A 16,872-nucleotide genomic window follows, 5' to 3' on the forward strand; every position below is an offset into this window, starting at 1 on the left:
GAACCAATCATAAGCCACCACGTTGCATAATTAGCCTTATTGACTAACGGAGTTAACTGCCGTTAGTCATTAATGGCACTGGGTGAGTTTTTTAAAAACTCGGTGGCATTTGGTGAATTCTGAAAAGTCCGATGGCATTTGGTGAATTTTTAAATGTGTCAGTGGCATTTGGTGAAATAGCCGAAAACCAAAAAAACGTTCACATATTACTCTTAACTTCTTAAATCCCCAAAACACCCTCATTATTACTAGTAATGTTAAATTGAGCATTTGATTCCAAAAGAAAGAGTTTTTCTTTCTCTCACAACTTCACAAGTCCCAAAGGAATACAAGAATAACACAGTAGTGGTATTTACATTCTTCAGTCCACTGAAAGAGTGAAATTGGAAGAAGCTTATTGTTGGTTATGGCTATGGAGGCACCTTGGCTGCAAGAATTACTGGCGACTACCTCTGTTTTCTCTGAATCTGAGGTCTATTTCTTCCTAACGCTCTCTTTATTCCATCATCAGCAATTCTCTTTCACTCCTGTTTGTTTTTCATCTATTTCTGTCTTCTTTTATCATCTGTAACTTTGTGATTAATCTTGATTAATTTATCTAATTACTTTATGGGTTGATCAAACCCATTTCATGTTGATACAATTCTGTGAAATTGGCATGTTTTTGGTTTTTTTTTTTTTTTTTTTTTTTTTTTTTTTTTTTTGCTAATTTGCTATCTGTTTGCAGTTATTTTTTTGTGGGTGAAACTGTTGAGAGTCATTTGATCCAATGATGAATTATTTTATTTAATGCCGTGAAAAAAAAATTCTGCATTCATATGGGTTTGTATTGATGATTTTTTTTTTTTTTTTTTTTTTGGGTGGATTGCTGATATCATGATTTGGGTGAAACTTTGGAAATTCCCATGTTTTTGGTCGTTTATAAGGAACCCTATATATAATGAACTGATTAGGAAGGTAAGACAAATATGGTGCAGCAACTTAAACTTCCTCCATTCCAATTTAATCGCAACATAGGGGAAGGCGCGAGATTTTAGGACATTATGTGACGAGGAGAAAGATAAAAACTTTCTTAAAAGGGAAATGTTGCAATTAATATGGAATGGTGGAAGTGTGTTATAGCCAGGGTGTTGCCTATTGTTACTTTGAGCATCTCCTCTAATTCACTCTTATGCAAAATTTGGCATTTGTGAAAACACCTACCAAGTGCAAATGTTAGCCTTAAGAGTTTGGCATATGTGATGTATACATGAGAGAATGATGGATATCTAAGTATGACTTGGTGGCACATAGAGTTATGATGTGGCAACTTTCGCAAAACTCCAGCTTCATGATTATAATAGTTGCAGTATTGCACGAGTTTATAAAGAAAATGTAAAGAAACCAAGGTAATTTTTGTAGTGTTGGCCTTTCTACAGCCAACCACTGAGCTAATGAAATGGGATAAACTTGCCAATCTTGAACTTTAGCAGTATCTTGTAGGTGCTAGAAGCCTAAATCTGTTGTATGGATCTCTAATCATCTTGGCTATCCCATCTATCGCATAACAGTTGTCTTTCTGTAGATATGGTGAAAGGTTGGCTGATAGGCTCAATAACATAGGCAAAATTAGATCTAGATATAGGTCAAATTCATTTGGTAACGTAAGTTGTAAACCCCAACATGGAAAGTGAGACCATTATTCAGATTGGGAATGAAGGAGACCAAAACGTATCATGTTTTAGCTTTAATTAATTAGGGTGGTTTAAGATTTTCTCTCTGTCATACCTGTATTGCTTCCATTGCTCATGTGTTTAGAGCGCTTCTGCAACTGTAGGCCAATGTGCTTTATCGGTAAGACTGTAATTTATTTGGTTTTCTTAATTAGTCTGCCTTGCTTGTAAATTTGATATAATTTTAGTCTTGAAATCCCACTTTAATTATATTATTGTTTTTACATCACCTCAATCACTGCATGAACTGCTTCACTATAATGCACCTCGATAATCAGCACAGGACTCTCACTGAATCATTACATAAAACCTTTTATGGTGAATTAATCAGCATTTTGTTACAAAAGATACTGATGCATTCAATGTCTTTGAGCTCTCTTGGATCCTTTGACAACAAGTTGTATATCGTCAATAAAATGAATTGGTCAAATCAGCATGAGAATGGGTCAAATCAGCATTGAGCTGTTCATGCATAATGATTTTTGCATACTTTTTGTTATTCAATATTCAACTACTGCCTCCATCCCAAGGTGTTGTTCATGATTTCACAAGTACTTGGTGTGTATAAGATTAATCCATAATGTACAAGTATAAGAAATGATGAAAGTTGATTTGATGAATATGTATTTGTTAACCAGAGGTAGTGATCACTAATTTGGTGCCGATAATAATATTTATCTGTTTGGCCTCCTATAGAGCATCTCTCCTTGTGTTTCAATGTTTGTGGAAGCCTAGGAGCTGAACAGATTATTGATATCACTTTGCAGATTGCAGAGATGGAGAATTTATTCAGGCAAGTAAGAAAAGAGGCGTTGACTCAAGAATTTTATCAAGACCTTGCAACAAGTTTTAGGTGGGCAAGCTTCAATCCTGTACTGCACTTTAAACTTAGCATAGAAGCTGTAATAAAAATTTTCCTTATAGGGGCTATTAATATGGATTGATTATCTTCTTGTTTGTTCTTTGCATCTGCAGTTCCTCTACGTGTCGCATCGGAAAACCATCCATTAGTTGGCAACAGGCAAAATTCCAACTAATATTCTTATTTTCTTTATTCCTTTATTAACTTAATGCATACTTTGATCTTATGAATTTTCCCTTGTTCTGTGCTACATTGCTACCATGACACTTTTGTAGGTGCATAATTGGTTCCAAGATAAACAAAAGGGTACATTTTCGGTTATAAATACACCTATGTCAACATTGTCAAGTAAAGCACCTGAGACTTCAATGGTACTTAAAGGTAAATTTACTGTATTTAACATAAAAAAGGATAATAGATGTAAATAACTATAAGTACTATAAATTGTGTGCAATCTATATCTAGGCTTAGTATTGTCAATTCATTAATATCTTTTCATATAATCATGAATTTTACACAGGTGGAACAGCTTCAGAACTTGCAGACTTGGCTTTTGAGGCTAAATCTTCAAGAGATAATGCATGGTGAGCAGTGAACATTCACATAATCCTAAATTTTTTTTTTGTTTTACTTTTATGTTAAGACTCAATACATTCGACTTCTTTAGTCTTTACTCGAGGACCTTAATTTTGGTTTTACTAAACTCTGCAAAATACATGTTGATGCTGGCTTTCTGAGCACTTAAATGATCTCGGTGTCTACTAAAGTTTGCAGATTACCTGGATAGTGTGTCTTTATGACATGCTTACAAATATTCTTACTAAATACTACTCCCTCCGTTCCTAAGAAATGGTTACGTTGGCATGTTGGGTGTTCTTTTTTTCTTTTTTTATTTTTATTTTGGGTTATGTTTCACTTATTTTCTAGATTTTTTTTTCTCTTGTACACATTTTCCCTCATAACTACCTACTCCCAAAGCAACTATTACCATTTACTAAAATATTTACCTACTCCCAAAACAACTATTCTTATTTACAAAAATATTTACCTACTCCCAACGTAAATATTCTATTTCTAATGTTGACTTAATGTTTTAATACTTTATTTATGTGACATCTAATCATTTTTTTTTTCACTATATTACTTTCCTTAATAACTGCATAAAATCACCTACGTAACAATCTTTCAGGAATAGAGGGAGTATTACTAATTTATGGCGGAACCCCAATGCTGTTTTTGAAATTCAATAATTGTAACATTGTCTTATTAATTGATAAAGTTTTTCATTTGTTTGAGGGTGTTTACTTTTTACTGTTTCTTGGTGATTTGAGATTGAATGAGCATATTGTGGGACGATATTGGAAAAATGTATATTTTCTAGTTCCAGATATAGTGTATGTCTACTTATGGAAGCTGTTCAAGTGTCAATATCAAAATATGAAATATTTCTTGATTATAGGAATAGCTGAAGCTTTCATTGTTGGTTGATTGTAATAGTTGAATTTGAATGAGCTGAGCATGCAAAATTTTGTGTAAGCCAAACTCTGTTATTGATACATCATCTCCTCAAGCCTGATCAAGTTTTGTTAACATGCAATCCTTCATCTTTGTAGACAAAGCTATCGAGCATTTACCATAAGTTAATAGATACATAGCAAAAAGTCACAATACAGAAACCCCAAAAAGAAAAAAAGAAAAAAAAAAAAAAAAAAAAAAGGAAAGAAATTTAACATAAGTTAATGAATGCTTCGTATGTCACAAATCTATTGTGCAATTTTCATGTCCTGCTCACAGGCACTATCTCTATTCTCCTAATTTCCAAATGTTTCGAACCTTCTCTCTATTCCCTGTTCTCTAATAGGCCCTTAAGTAGTTAGCCTGGGTTCCTGTGGCAAAATTCAAAGTAAGAATTGAAAGACCTATGCACTCATAAATTCATATAAGGAGTACAAATTTTAACTTTTGAAGTTTTGTTTGGTTAATTGCTCTTTTTCATTATTATTTTTAGTGCTTCACGGCCAACTTTATCTGATATTGCACAACTTAGATCTTGAAAAATTTTCTTAGAGAGAGAGGGGGAGAGAGCCGACATACTAATCAGTTATTACCCATCACTAAATTGTTTCTAAGCCTTAGTTTTATTTGTTTTATGGGAGAATAAAATTGTATTTTTGGCTATCCTTTAAAGGTTTTTTCAAATTAGCTTTTTGGGTAAAAAAAAAGCTGTGTCATTCTTTTGTTATATGATGATTAACCAAACTGGTAAAATCTGTTATGGAAAAAAGAAAGATATAAAAATACATGCTAATCAGTTCATTACATGCCACTATGCCAGGTATGATGTTGGTACATTTCTCAACTACAGAGTTCTATGTTCTGGCGAACTTGTAAGCTCCTAGTGTACTGCTTCTCTCATTTGGATTATAAACATGCCCTTTGCATGGATTTTTTTTTGTTATTGTTTTTTTCCCTCTCTTCCCCACTTCATTTAATTTTCGGTTTTTTCCTTTGAATTTGGCTTGATGTGTTTCTTTTGCTAAGATATGCCCTACGTCATTAGAGGGAAACATAAGAGCATCTCTATGATGTTTACGTATCATAGGAGAAACATGGGAAAAGTGAAAGCTTTTTCATGAACCTTTAAATCTTTAATGGAAAAATGTGAATTAATTGCTCAGTTCTAATGCTTTTACATTTTATACCATGTAGGTATACAGTGTTCATTGTCTCTCTTTAATTGTTTCTTCATAAAGGAGCTTCAAACTTTCAGTCATTTTAACTTCCAAAAACATAAAACATAGTACCCAGTGTATACGTCCATGGTCCATCTACTGGTATAAGATTGAGAGACTGCCTATGCTTATTCTTTTCTTCCTGGCTGATTTTTTTTTCATTCTTTTTTAAAAAAATTCAAATGCAAAAAAAGAAAGATACCTGGTAGGTATCCCCTACTCTCGAGGGTTGATCCTAACGCATCCTGGTTCATCCTATATTGCCTGCCTACACTTCTTTTCTTTTTCCACAATGGCTCTTCTTTTTTTTATCTTTGGATGCATACTTGTGCTGTGTTATTTGTTTTTGGCTTCTGAAATGAAGTGTTTGATTTACAGTATGCTGATTGTCTGATGTATCTTTCTCATCTTGGCCCTAGCCCATGGGTGTTATTGAATGTGAGATGTGATAGCTTGTATGTCAACTTGTCAAGAAATAAGGAATAAATGAAACTGTCTGATTAGCCTTTAATTGCAGAATGGAAATTTGTTCTCTATTTCTTAAGACTCTAGCTTTTCAACATTGCCCATCGAGAACAGTTTTTCATTTCTTCCTTTATTGTCCCTTCCTTCAGAGGTCAGGTATTATTCCCAGTTACTGTGTCAAGTGTTAAGAGTTTCCTTCTGACCTTCTATTATCGTCACCATGAAAAAACGTTAATATGCTTTATATGATTGCAGTAACTCTTATTCCCATGAAACATAACAAACATATTAATAGTTGCACCAAAACATAGTATTACTACTTGCTTATGTGAGTTGAAGCTTCATATGTAAATTCCTGAAGAGCTGTATAGACATATATAGTGATATTAATATAGGTAGAAAATAAAATGAACATGGTCTTTTTGTTTATGTAGCAGAAGATATGGCATCTTAATTTGTTTGGTTTATATGAATAATCAACTGTTGCTGGCGGATGCATAGATTGTGCTCATCATACGAAAGATTAGATGTAGGCCAAAGGGTGGTTAGACCAATTATAAAGATATGATATTGTTTGTTTGATGCCGATAAAAGATTGTTGCTGGTAAATCGAATTAACTTCAGTCAATTTTCCCTTGTTAACTAGCAGATTAATTTTGGAGGACAACCCATGAAATGTAGCTTATAGTGTAATAGGATTCATATGATTGATGAGGTGCTGAAGCCAAACTCTGCTCTTTTTTATTCTATCCATTTTCCATTTTAGTCCGTTATTATTTGTTCTACTCACTTTGCTTTATTCTATGTTTGACCCTCCCTCTCTACCATGTTAACACTTTGAACCTCACAATAATTACACCTTTTCCATACATTCTCTCTAACTTTATTCGCCTTTTTTTCTTACACCCAAGTTTTTTACATTCTCTCTCTTACTTTATCCTACTTTATCTAACACCCACTCACCCTCTTCAATATTTTCATTAAATTTGTACCTACAATATTTTAGGAGAACAAAAAATAACGGAGAGAGTAAATTGCTGATAGTTTCTTCTAGTTGGAGTGAATTTAAAATGTGACTTGTATTATGTTTATTTTCCCTGCCCATCTCTTGTTTACTCATTATTCATCTATGCAAGTGAAACTTTTTTGAGCGGCACAGATACTAATGTTTTATCATCTAAATCAGGAAGCTCGTGTCAGATTTGCTGGTTTTGGGGTCTCCCATGATGAATGGGTGAACGTAAAAATTGGAGTGCGTGAACGTTCAATCCCTCTCGAACCTTCAGAGTGCCATAAAATTAAGGTTGGCGACCTTGTGCTGTGCTATCAGGTATTAGTGTTGTCCCTACTTTCTCATCCCCTTGAAAGAGGAAATTTTTAACCATTTATACATTGCTGAAATATTTCTTTATACGAAATTTGAGGATCTTCTGTAGTATATCCTTCCGTTCTAAGATATCTAGATAAGTTATTCACAGATTGAGGAGATTGAATTAATTATTAACTAACAAGTAATATTGCACTAACAAAAGATTGAGTGGTAATTAATTATATAGGGAGTTCATTTTAGAGTTTAATTTTGTAATTAGATCTTTTTAGAGTGATAGAGGTTCTTTGTCAATGGCCGCTGGAGATCAAACCATTGGTGTGTGCAGTCAACCACTCAACCCAATCACATTGGGTTTTAGGTTTTGACGTTATTGTATTAGATGCTCTTAGTGTGGCTTAATCAACCAGTAATACTTAGGGTTTAAAATTATTTCATAGTAATTACAAATGTGGACTGGTTAGACTCTTAGCTTTCAATGACTGCAATTTCAAACTTGAAAGTCACAAACTTTTTTTGATAATGATCAATTTCTGCGCACTAAGATCACGTGAGGACTTCAAGTAATCTGCAATGTGTTCATTTCAATAACTTTTTTTATCTTTTGTCCTAATGGATTCTTCCAGGAAAGACTGGATTATGCCGTATATGTTGATGCACATGTCATGGAAATCCAAAGGATGTTGCATGACATAAAGGGATGTCGATGCATCTTTGTGGTTCGATTTGATGATGATAAAACTGAGGTAAGTGAATGCCTCAACAACATATGGAGTAATATTGAATTCTCTCTGTGGCAAACATAATATTCGGAAGTATTAAGTATAAAGTTTCGTCTCTCTTATGGCAGGAAAAGGTCCAGCTGAGCAAGATATGTTGCAGGCCAAAGTAAATGTCTGTATTGAAATTAGCTGTGCTGGAACTAGAAATTACAAGCGAGACATCAACATTTGACATGTAACAATAGGGGCAGGTTGTTACTTGATGCATCAACTAGTAACACCATTCGCTGTATAAAGTAGAATTGCTATCGTTTATGAGGTAATCAAACTGGAAAACAATCTAATGCTATTAATCAGGTGTTTCGGACCAATTGGCTATATGGAACACCCGAAACACCTGTATTTGAGTGCTAGGTCAGTATGATATTTATCAAATTTTGTTATATTATATATCTTGTCATTCTTGTTAAGATTATACTTGACATAGTATAGGTCTTTCAAGTTGACACTATGCAAATGTCAAAATGACAATTGACAAACGTTAAGTCACCCTTATGGCCTATATTAGGCTATAAATAAACTTTTATTATTCAGTTTTTTCATGGGGTATCCATGGAGCTATAACAAGCTGGAGGTAGTAACGCGAAGAATTCACTTGGTACCCTTAAGGTTTAATTAAATGAAACGAAGCTGAACTCCACAAGAGGCTCCTTTACTTTTCTTCCCATGAATTAAGGAAAACATTACGGAGTAGGAGCAGAACTCATTTGCAATCTCAGATGAAGGTTTTATTTACGGTGGTAATTGAATTTCATTAACTAAGACAACCAGTAGAGTGGTGTATGTAGAATCCCTAATTCCCTAAATAGAGTTACTCTTATTGAACTTTTTATTCCTTTTGGAAATTAGTTCGAAATTCTAGGGATATCAAAGGGTACTTTTCAAACTGTATAAAACCTTTCATGGATGCTGTCTTCATTGATCCTTTAATGATCCATTGGTAGCTATCAATATGTTATGGTAATATAAATGAATTTTAAGAATAATTTAGTAAGAAGTATGAAAAACAACCTATAAGGCTATAATCTCCAGGAAACACAATCTCATCTTCCAAACTAGTGTTTCTTCATGTTTTTCCATTACCACTTAAAAGTTGGTATTAAGCGAAAATGAGAAGTATAAAGAAAAATAGACAAATTGAGTATCTTTAGTAATCATGGGAAATAAATGAACAATTTTAGGGATTAATAGAACATGCAATGGATAATAAATATACAATCACCTTTTGCAAAGAGATGGAGAACGGCCTACAAAAGGATAGCTTTAACAATTTGCTGTTTCATACATACAGATAACTAGCTACTTGGAGAACCTGTACAAAATGAGAACCCTTCCAAGGGCTCGCGAGAATCTCTATATTCTTAAATTAACTTGATTGCGATTGCGTTCCCCATCAAAATGTCTACTCTTAATTGATTAGTTAGGTGGTTAGCATCAATTTAGTAAGGATCCTTATCACTGCAGCCTCACGAAACTGTCCTACCGTAACAAATGGTAGAGATGTACATGTTTTTATCCCACTTTTCCTGCCAAAATCCAAAGAAAAAAAGGGGATTCAATTTTCCATGGCATGAATAAGTTGAAGAGGGCAAAGGTGTTGGAAAGTCAAATAACCTTACCTTAACATGTTTGGAAGGGAAAGTGGATGTTCGAAGAGTCTCTTGAGATTGATCCCACCTTATTCGTCTAGGCATACTAAGAGCAAAAGCAGACTGATCTGGAGTTCCTGCAGCAGCCGTGATACGATACCCATCTTCCCATCTCTTGTGTATTCCTTCACTAGGGTAGAGAAAATCTAATTCGACAACCTAGATAAAATACGAAGTCTAAGGATAACCCCACAAGAGATGGCACTCAAACTACTAACACATAAAGCACAAAGCTGAAATACGACAAAAACCTGTCTTGTATATAATTTACAACGAGACATTACAATTCCCCATCTACTTCCAGCTGTTGCCATGGAGGTAATATAAAAGCCTTCCCTCCACTTCTTAGCAATCCATTTGGATGGAAATGAGTCACTGACTTTGTAAGATTGCTGTGAGTATTGGGTTCCTAGATCCCGGAATCACACAGATAACATCAGAGGGCACAAACAAACAAACAAACAAACAATCATATTCTAGAATTAAGAGAAGTACGTCTAAACCTTTTGACATTACAATCAATGACTGTCCACTGCTCGTTCCTGCAGCTGCAGAAATATAATAATTCTTCTCCCACATCTCACATATCCAATCCTTTGAAGGGGGTAAAAAAGATCCATCAGCAACACAGAAGTCGCAAAAAATTAAAGAGTAGCTAAAAGATACCAATATAAGTTAATGCAAGCCATATCTTCTATGACAGATTCAGATAAATTACTTTAATAACTATGCAGATACCCTACAAGGTAAATATCAAAATGAAATGCATTCAAATAGGTTCAACAACTGAGTAAAAGTTACGTAGCATGATGCAGGAATGAGGAATACGAATACATGGAGATATGTTTTTGCACAGTTGCACCATAAAGTATCAATGTATTCATAGTAGAAATTTGTCCACAGTCAAGGTTCATTTAAGGGATATTTTTTTCCCGGGGGAAATAAAGAAGTAGAGTTGGCAGTTTGGTACATCATAAAGCACCACTAATACTATACAATGTAAAGTCAGAATCAATTTTATACATCCTTTCAATGATATAGCAACAGCAATTCAGTTATAGATCCTTCAATCTAGCATTCTAGCAGGTCCTTTTTAAAGATCAGTAAAGGAAATAATTATGCACGTACCTTGTTGAAGAAATTTGGAGAGCGTGAATAAACTTGAGCGCTAAATCCACTACCAGAATCCATGATAAGGGCCCACAGATCATCACTTGATGTCAAACTAGTGATAAATATACCATCATTATATCCTTTCTCAATATGTGAGTCGACCCTCGCATCTGCAACATTATAGTGATACCTACGATATAGTATGACAATGAATTGCTCACCCTCTAAAAAGACACATAGATAAACATGCACAAGAGAAGGGACAAACAAAAATTATGAGTGTATGTGTCCAAGTTAGCATGTGTGCACGAATTAGATTCATATTGTATACAAAAATGACAAAACATTGAAATAGCTACTGAAAATTACAGTAGTTACAGAAAATGAAATGCTATTGTACGTGAAATAAATAAGGTCTAATGAAGACAAATAAAATATCAATCTTCTATAACATCTGATTCCATGTAAACAAACTGATAGTGTCAATAAAGCTTGCACAAATTCAATGACTGAGGCAAGAAAAGCAATAATACCATATGATATCAGCATTCTTCAAATGAAAAGCACATTCAAATGGAAAGTGCTACAACATACCTTTGCTTCATTGGGCGTCGAGGACCATAAACACTGATCCACTGCACTGCAGGTTTCCCCAACCGAACTTTCTTTTTGACCTGTTCATCTTCATCCTCATCCTCATTGTCAATAGTAAGCCGACCTCTTTTTTTACCAGCCTGACACTGAAATCACAAAATCAAAATTACAATATAACTTAAACAATCTGATCACGCCGTTGGATGGCAAACTCAATGCCAAGGGTAAAAAAAGATACCTTTTGTGCACCATCAATATTTATTGGCCTCGCATCAGGATTTGGATCAACAATCTTGTCAAAGAGAGAAATATATTTTGCATAATTGGGGTCCTCATCAAACTTCAAATTCACTACATGCTCAAGAAATTCTTGGAATGGCTCTGGACATGAAGAACAAATCTTATCTAGCGATGTTGCCATTTTCTTCTTGCAGACAAGAAACCCCTTATTGTCTCCCTGAGATGAAATTAATTGATTAAGAACTGCCTAGGAATAACTAAATAAATCATATTCCTCTGACAATCCAAACCTGAAAACCTTGCCATGGGAGAGAGCCGCGGATGAGGAAAATGAGGGTATAAGCCAGAGATTCTAGATCATCTCTTCTGCTACTAGTTCTCCCCAAATGAGCATGGACACTAGCATATCGGACAGTTCCCCTGTAAGGTTTAAACAGGACAATGAAATTGCAGAGAGTGGAAATTGAGTGAGCTATTAACTTGGTTACCAAAAAAAAAAAAAAAAAAAAAAAGTTTTCCAACCTAAACGCATCTGGCCTCTGGTCATACCCTACATGTAGACCTCTAGAATCTTGCCATTTTGTTGCTACAACAGATAGAACTCCCAAGTGTCAACATAAACAAAATGCAAAAAAAAAAAAAAAAAAAAAAAAAAAAAAAAAAAGAAGATGAACATTGATTCACAACTAATAGCAAACCTAATCCAAGATCTGCAAGAAATAACTTCTTCTCATCAGGTGTCCCTGGAGGACCCAGCAGAAAATTCTCAGGCTTCACATCTCCATGGACATAACTGCCAGTCAAAGAAGATGAAAGCTCAGAACAAAGCACCATGGTCACCTTGAAAATCATTATTTAATCAAACCGCCAAGGATTATCATTAGGACGAGTTCCAAGATTGAAATATAAAGCAGCCTGTATACTGTAATGAAGAACCACATACTTAAATCCAGTTTGAACTTTCACCATTTATGGTGCATATTACAGTATGCAAAAGAAATAGGCTTCCACAAATTCTTATAAATTTAAATACCCATAAAATCAAAATCAATGTGTGGAAAAAACATAGAAACAAATAAGAAAGAGGGGGTAGTTATGAGCAAGAAACATATGCAAGATTGGGAAAAAGAAGTTATATATAAATAACAAAATAGAATGATCAAAATTCATCCACTATATTGAGAAATAAAACTCTTATCATACCACAATTTCAGAAAGCAAAATATTGTCTATGAAGCACATAAACCCAAAATATGTTGCTAAAATCCTCACCCTTTACTGTGGATGTTTTTCAATATAGAAATTGCTTCAACCGCAATGCATGCAGCCATAGAAGTTGACATTCTGATCCAACACAGCCAGTCAATATGTATTTTAACAAACACAAGTTAATGCGTAGGATACATTAAACAACGATAGTAAGGTCTCACGTTTCGCTCTTATTATTCCAAGTATCCCATAGACTAGGTCCAAGCATATCCATAACCTGATAATACCATAAAAAAGAAACAATTACTAACCTTGAAAGTACAATGCAAACACAAGATGTAACCTTGCAAGTAGAAGTAAAATACACACCATGATGTAGTAGTCACCTTGAGGTCCCTTGTAATGTACTCGTGGTACACCATGGCTTCCACTCAATTTACTGTTAAACAAATACAGCATAACAAATTCAGACGCTGAAGAAAGAACAGATATAAAACTACAAAAGAAAACAACAGGAAGATGCAATGCATACTTGTACACCTGCCACTCAACCGGAGGACCTTTAAGACATCCTTTGCTATATTTGCGTTCAAACTTCAAGGCTACCTACAACCCAACTTTAGTATTACTGTAACAAGTTGATAACACATAAAGAAGAACATAATGTAACAAAATAGACAGCGTACCTCCACAGCATCAGGGCCTTTATGCATATCTGCAATAGAAGACACTCGGCGACCAACATAAACTTGACCAAACCCTCCCTTTCCCAGCTTTCTTTCAACCTTGTATTTCGGGGAGCCACCAACCTGAACCTGTACAGAATGCAGAAACCATATCAAGATAACTTAAAATTCGAAACCCACAATTATAATCTGTTCAACATAGGACAACCCTCATAATCAACTGAAAATAGTCTTATAATCCGGTACTAGCAACAGTTTACATATATTGCCAAAATGCACAAACTAAATATGGCCTATCAAACCAGAATATGCTGCCTGAAATTCCAATTAGTGATAAGAAACCTACTTTAATTACCAAGCACATAAATTTCACTAAAATACATAATTTCTGCCTTTAATTACTTCGAATTCTACTGAAATTATAACAAATACTCCGTATATAATTATCATCTATGCTTTCAAACACATAAAACATTAATCATAAGCTCAAATCATTTGCAAAATTCAAAATTCCATTCCCCCCCATCAATCAACTAAACCATTTCATAGATATACACAAAACAAATTTAGCTTCAAATTACGCCACAAAGCCTTAAACCCAAAATGATTTGGGGTCGGATAACATGAATTGTAATATAGAACCGTCCAAAAAAACGCTAATTAAAAAAATACAAAAAATTAATAAAACGAAATTTATACCTCATTAGGCACATCATCCATACAATCATCACATATAAAATCATCACATTCCCCACTATCAAACATTCTCTCTCCTAAGTCCTAACACTCAACTACCACCAACGACAACCACCGCAACTGACACCTGTCCTTCAACCACCGCCGGCGATGAAATCACCGCCGCAGAAGTCACCGGTGGTTCAATAACCGCCGGATTTCTTCCACAAATTATCACCGGAAAAACTTAAACTTACAAATTAAGTTGAAATATGACAACCAAAACTCGCCGGAAAACAGAAAACTCCGATGATCCGGCGGCGAAACAATCGGAAAAATATTATGCCGGCGAAAATTCCGACAATACTAGCCGAAAATCGCCGTTAATCTGGAATTTGAGTAGCAAGATGGAGGATTCAGAAATTGAAGAAAAAAGTTAGGGTTTTTGAAAAAAATGGGGGATTTTTTAGAGAAGTAAAGAGAATAAAGGTTGGTGCAGGTAATAAAAATGAAAAGAGAAGCGGTAAATAAATTTAATTTAGCTCGAAAAATATAAAAACGTATAATTTGGTGAATTAGTATCGGTGAATCTGGACCGTTGATGAAGAGCGGGAGTGAGATTAAGGCGGGAAAAATAAAATGTTTGGAGGAAAGAAAGTGTATAAGAGAAGTAAGATACAAGTGTATAGGGGAAGGAAATGGAACTATGGAAGGTAAAAGGTAAACGTGGAGTTAACAAGAAGACGTTGCAAATAGTCAAGTAGCCAAATAGGTTTGAATGTTCTGATTAAAAATTTAAAATATATAAAAAAAAGTTTGAATGCTCACTTTTTTTTTAAATTTATTTTTCATTATCTCTATTTCAAATTTATTATGAATATTATTGATAAATTTGGACTTTTTGATATCTTAGGCCCTGTTCTTTTCACCTTAAAAAAATAATATTAAGTAAAAATAATTTCAGTTCAGTAAAAATAAGTTCAGTTCAGTAAAATTAATTTCAGTTCAGTAAAAATAATTTCAGTTCAGTAAAAATAATTTCAATTCAGTAAAAATAAGTTCAGTTCAGTAAAATTCAGTTTTCTTAAAGAAGAATTATAATAGAAAATCAGTAAAAATAATTTCAGTTCAGTAAAAATAATTTAATTTCAGTAAAAATAATTCCAGTTCAGTAAAAATAAGTTCAGTTCAGTAAAAATAATTTCAGTTCAGCAAAATTAAGGTGAATCAAACAGGGCCTTACTCCTTATTATACCAAGTATGAAATTTCTTGAATATGGGTCGTCAAGGCAATTTGAAGGAGAGGACCTATGCTAAGTTCAAAGCTTGGGGTTAATAAAAAAAAAATATTAGTGATGTTTGATTAAATTGTACAAAATGTAGAGTTGATACTTCAATATTGTTAAGTCTCTTTATTATTTAATAAATAGATAATTTAGGTTGAAAAATTCTCTCCAAAAATACTCCTATTTAGTATAGAATATAGAGTAATAAATATATATACACCATGCTAAACTTGGTTAAGTGATAAGATTGCGCCAAAAAAAAAAAAAAAAAAAAAAAAAAAAAAAAAAAAAAGAAAAGAAACAACTTAGGGCGGGTTTATTCTGTATTAATCTTAATTTCACTTATTTTACTCCACTGAAAAGTCATCCCTGGAAAAATTGCCCAAAAAATCTAGGTGCTTCAATTCATGTGAAGATATTTTGCAAAATATCTCAAAAGTGAAATTGACATGAAATTATGTGGTTGTTTCATTCTTGTACAAATATATGTAATTGAGTGGAGAATTTCTAGGATTGTGATATATGAGGAATATTTTTTTTTGGGGAAGGAAATGAATAACAAATTGTTGCTTAGAGCATCTCCAATGGTTCAATTATAAGGACTTGCTTGCAATTTAAATAAAGTTCCTAGCTACATGCTTACCATTGGAGAATAAAAAATTGAGCAACATGCTAGCAATTGTAGCCCAACCAAGCTACATGCTTGATTGAAAAAGAGACAAATAATCTCCATTCATATTGGAACATGTGTATAATTATCTATTATTTTTTTAAAACTTTATTTTTTTGCAAACTACAATATGTTGTGGCTTATCATTGAAACAAGTTGTTGCTTAAAAAGTGTTGTAGCTTAGAAATTTATGTGGAAAAGCAAGCTACAAAGCATTGTAGCTTGCCATTGGAGATGCTCTTACTCATTTAAATTTTAAGAGGACTAGATAAATATTTATTTTCTTTTTTACTTAGGCCCTGTTTGATTCACCTTAATTTTGCTGAACTGAAATTATTTTTACTGAATTGAACTTATTTTTACTGAACTGAACTTAATTTTACTGAACTGAAATTATTTTTACTGAAATTAAATTATTTTACTGAACTGAAATTATTTTTACTGATTTTCTATTATAATTCTTCTTTAAGAAAACTGAATTTTACTGAACTGAAATTAATTTTACTAAACTGAACTTATTTTTACTGAACTGAAATTATTTTTACTTAATATTATTTTTTTAAGGTGAAAATAACAGGGCCTTAGTTGTGGATTTGATTATTGACCTTACAGTGAAGCACGGCTAGTTTTGTATAAAGTAACTAGATAAGCCTCGTGCGATGCACGACATAAAAAAATTTATTGAAATAAATATATATTTTATATATGTCCCTCATATGAGATAAATTATAGAAACATAACCATTAATTGTCATTTGCAATGATATATATTTAGATCTTTTAAAATTTTTGAAGAAGAGTAAAAACTTAAGCAAAATATGCATTACATGGTACTCTATAACCGCGAGTAATTATATTTTGAAGTCAAATA

At 33.4% G+C, this 16,872-nt stretch overlaps 2 protein-coding genes across 2 annotated transcripts; one reads left to right on the forward strand and one right to left on the reverse strand.

Moving 5' to 3' along the window:
• The first annotated feature begins 313 nt into the window (after nt 1-313).
• On the forward strand, nt 314-8,268 carry LOC145621293 (protein SAWADEE HOMEODOMAIN HOMOLOG 1-like). Its single transcript, XM_081676035.1, has 9 exons — nt 314-472; nt 2,480-2,565; nt 2,688-2,733; nt 2,850-2,955; nt 3,095-3,158; nt 4,910-4,961; nt 6,958-7,101; nt 7,725-7,844; nt 7,949-8,268. Exons 1-9 carry the CDS (start codon nt 407-409, stop codon nt 7,988-7,990), a joined length of 726 nt encoding a protein of 241 aa, XP_081532161.1. The 5' UTR covers nt 314-406; the 3' UTR covers nt 7,991-8,268.
• Nucleotides 8,269-9,043: 775 nt separating this feature from the next.
• On the reverse strand, nt 9,044-14,504 carry LOC145621561 (casein kinase 1-like protein HD16). Its single transcript, XM_081676290.1, has 16 exons — nt 14,071-14,504; nt 13,372-13,500; nt 13,218-13,291; nt 13,055-13,124; nt 12,907-12,962; nt 12,749-12,820; nt 12,175-12,269; nt 11,999-12,062; nt 11,767-11,896; nt 11,475-11,693; nt 11,237-11,382; nt 10,658-10,832; nt 10,033-10,123; nt 9,781-9,938; nt 9,500-9,688; nt 9,044-9,406 (listed from the first exon to the last, which is right to left on the reverse strand). The coding sequence occupies exons 1-16, from the start codon at nt 14,134-14,136 to the stop codon at nt 9,347-9,349; spliced, it is 1,794 nt and encodes a 597-aa protein (XP_081532416.1). The 5' UTR covers nt 14,137-14,504; the 3' UTR covers nt 9,044-9,346.
• Between the last annotated feature and the right edge of the window lie 2,368 nt (nt 14,505-16,872).

Source organism: Chenopodium album, chromosome 27, assembly GCF_948465745.1.
Source record: "Chenopodium album chromosome 27, dcCheAlbu1.1, whole genome shotgun sequence".
In the NCBI taxonomy this organism is placed as follows: Eukaryota; Viridiplantae; Streptophyta; class Magnoliopsida; order Caryophyllales; family Amaranthaceae; genus Chenopodium; species Chenopodium album.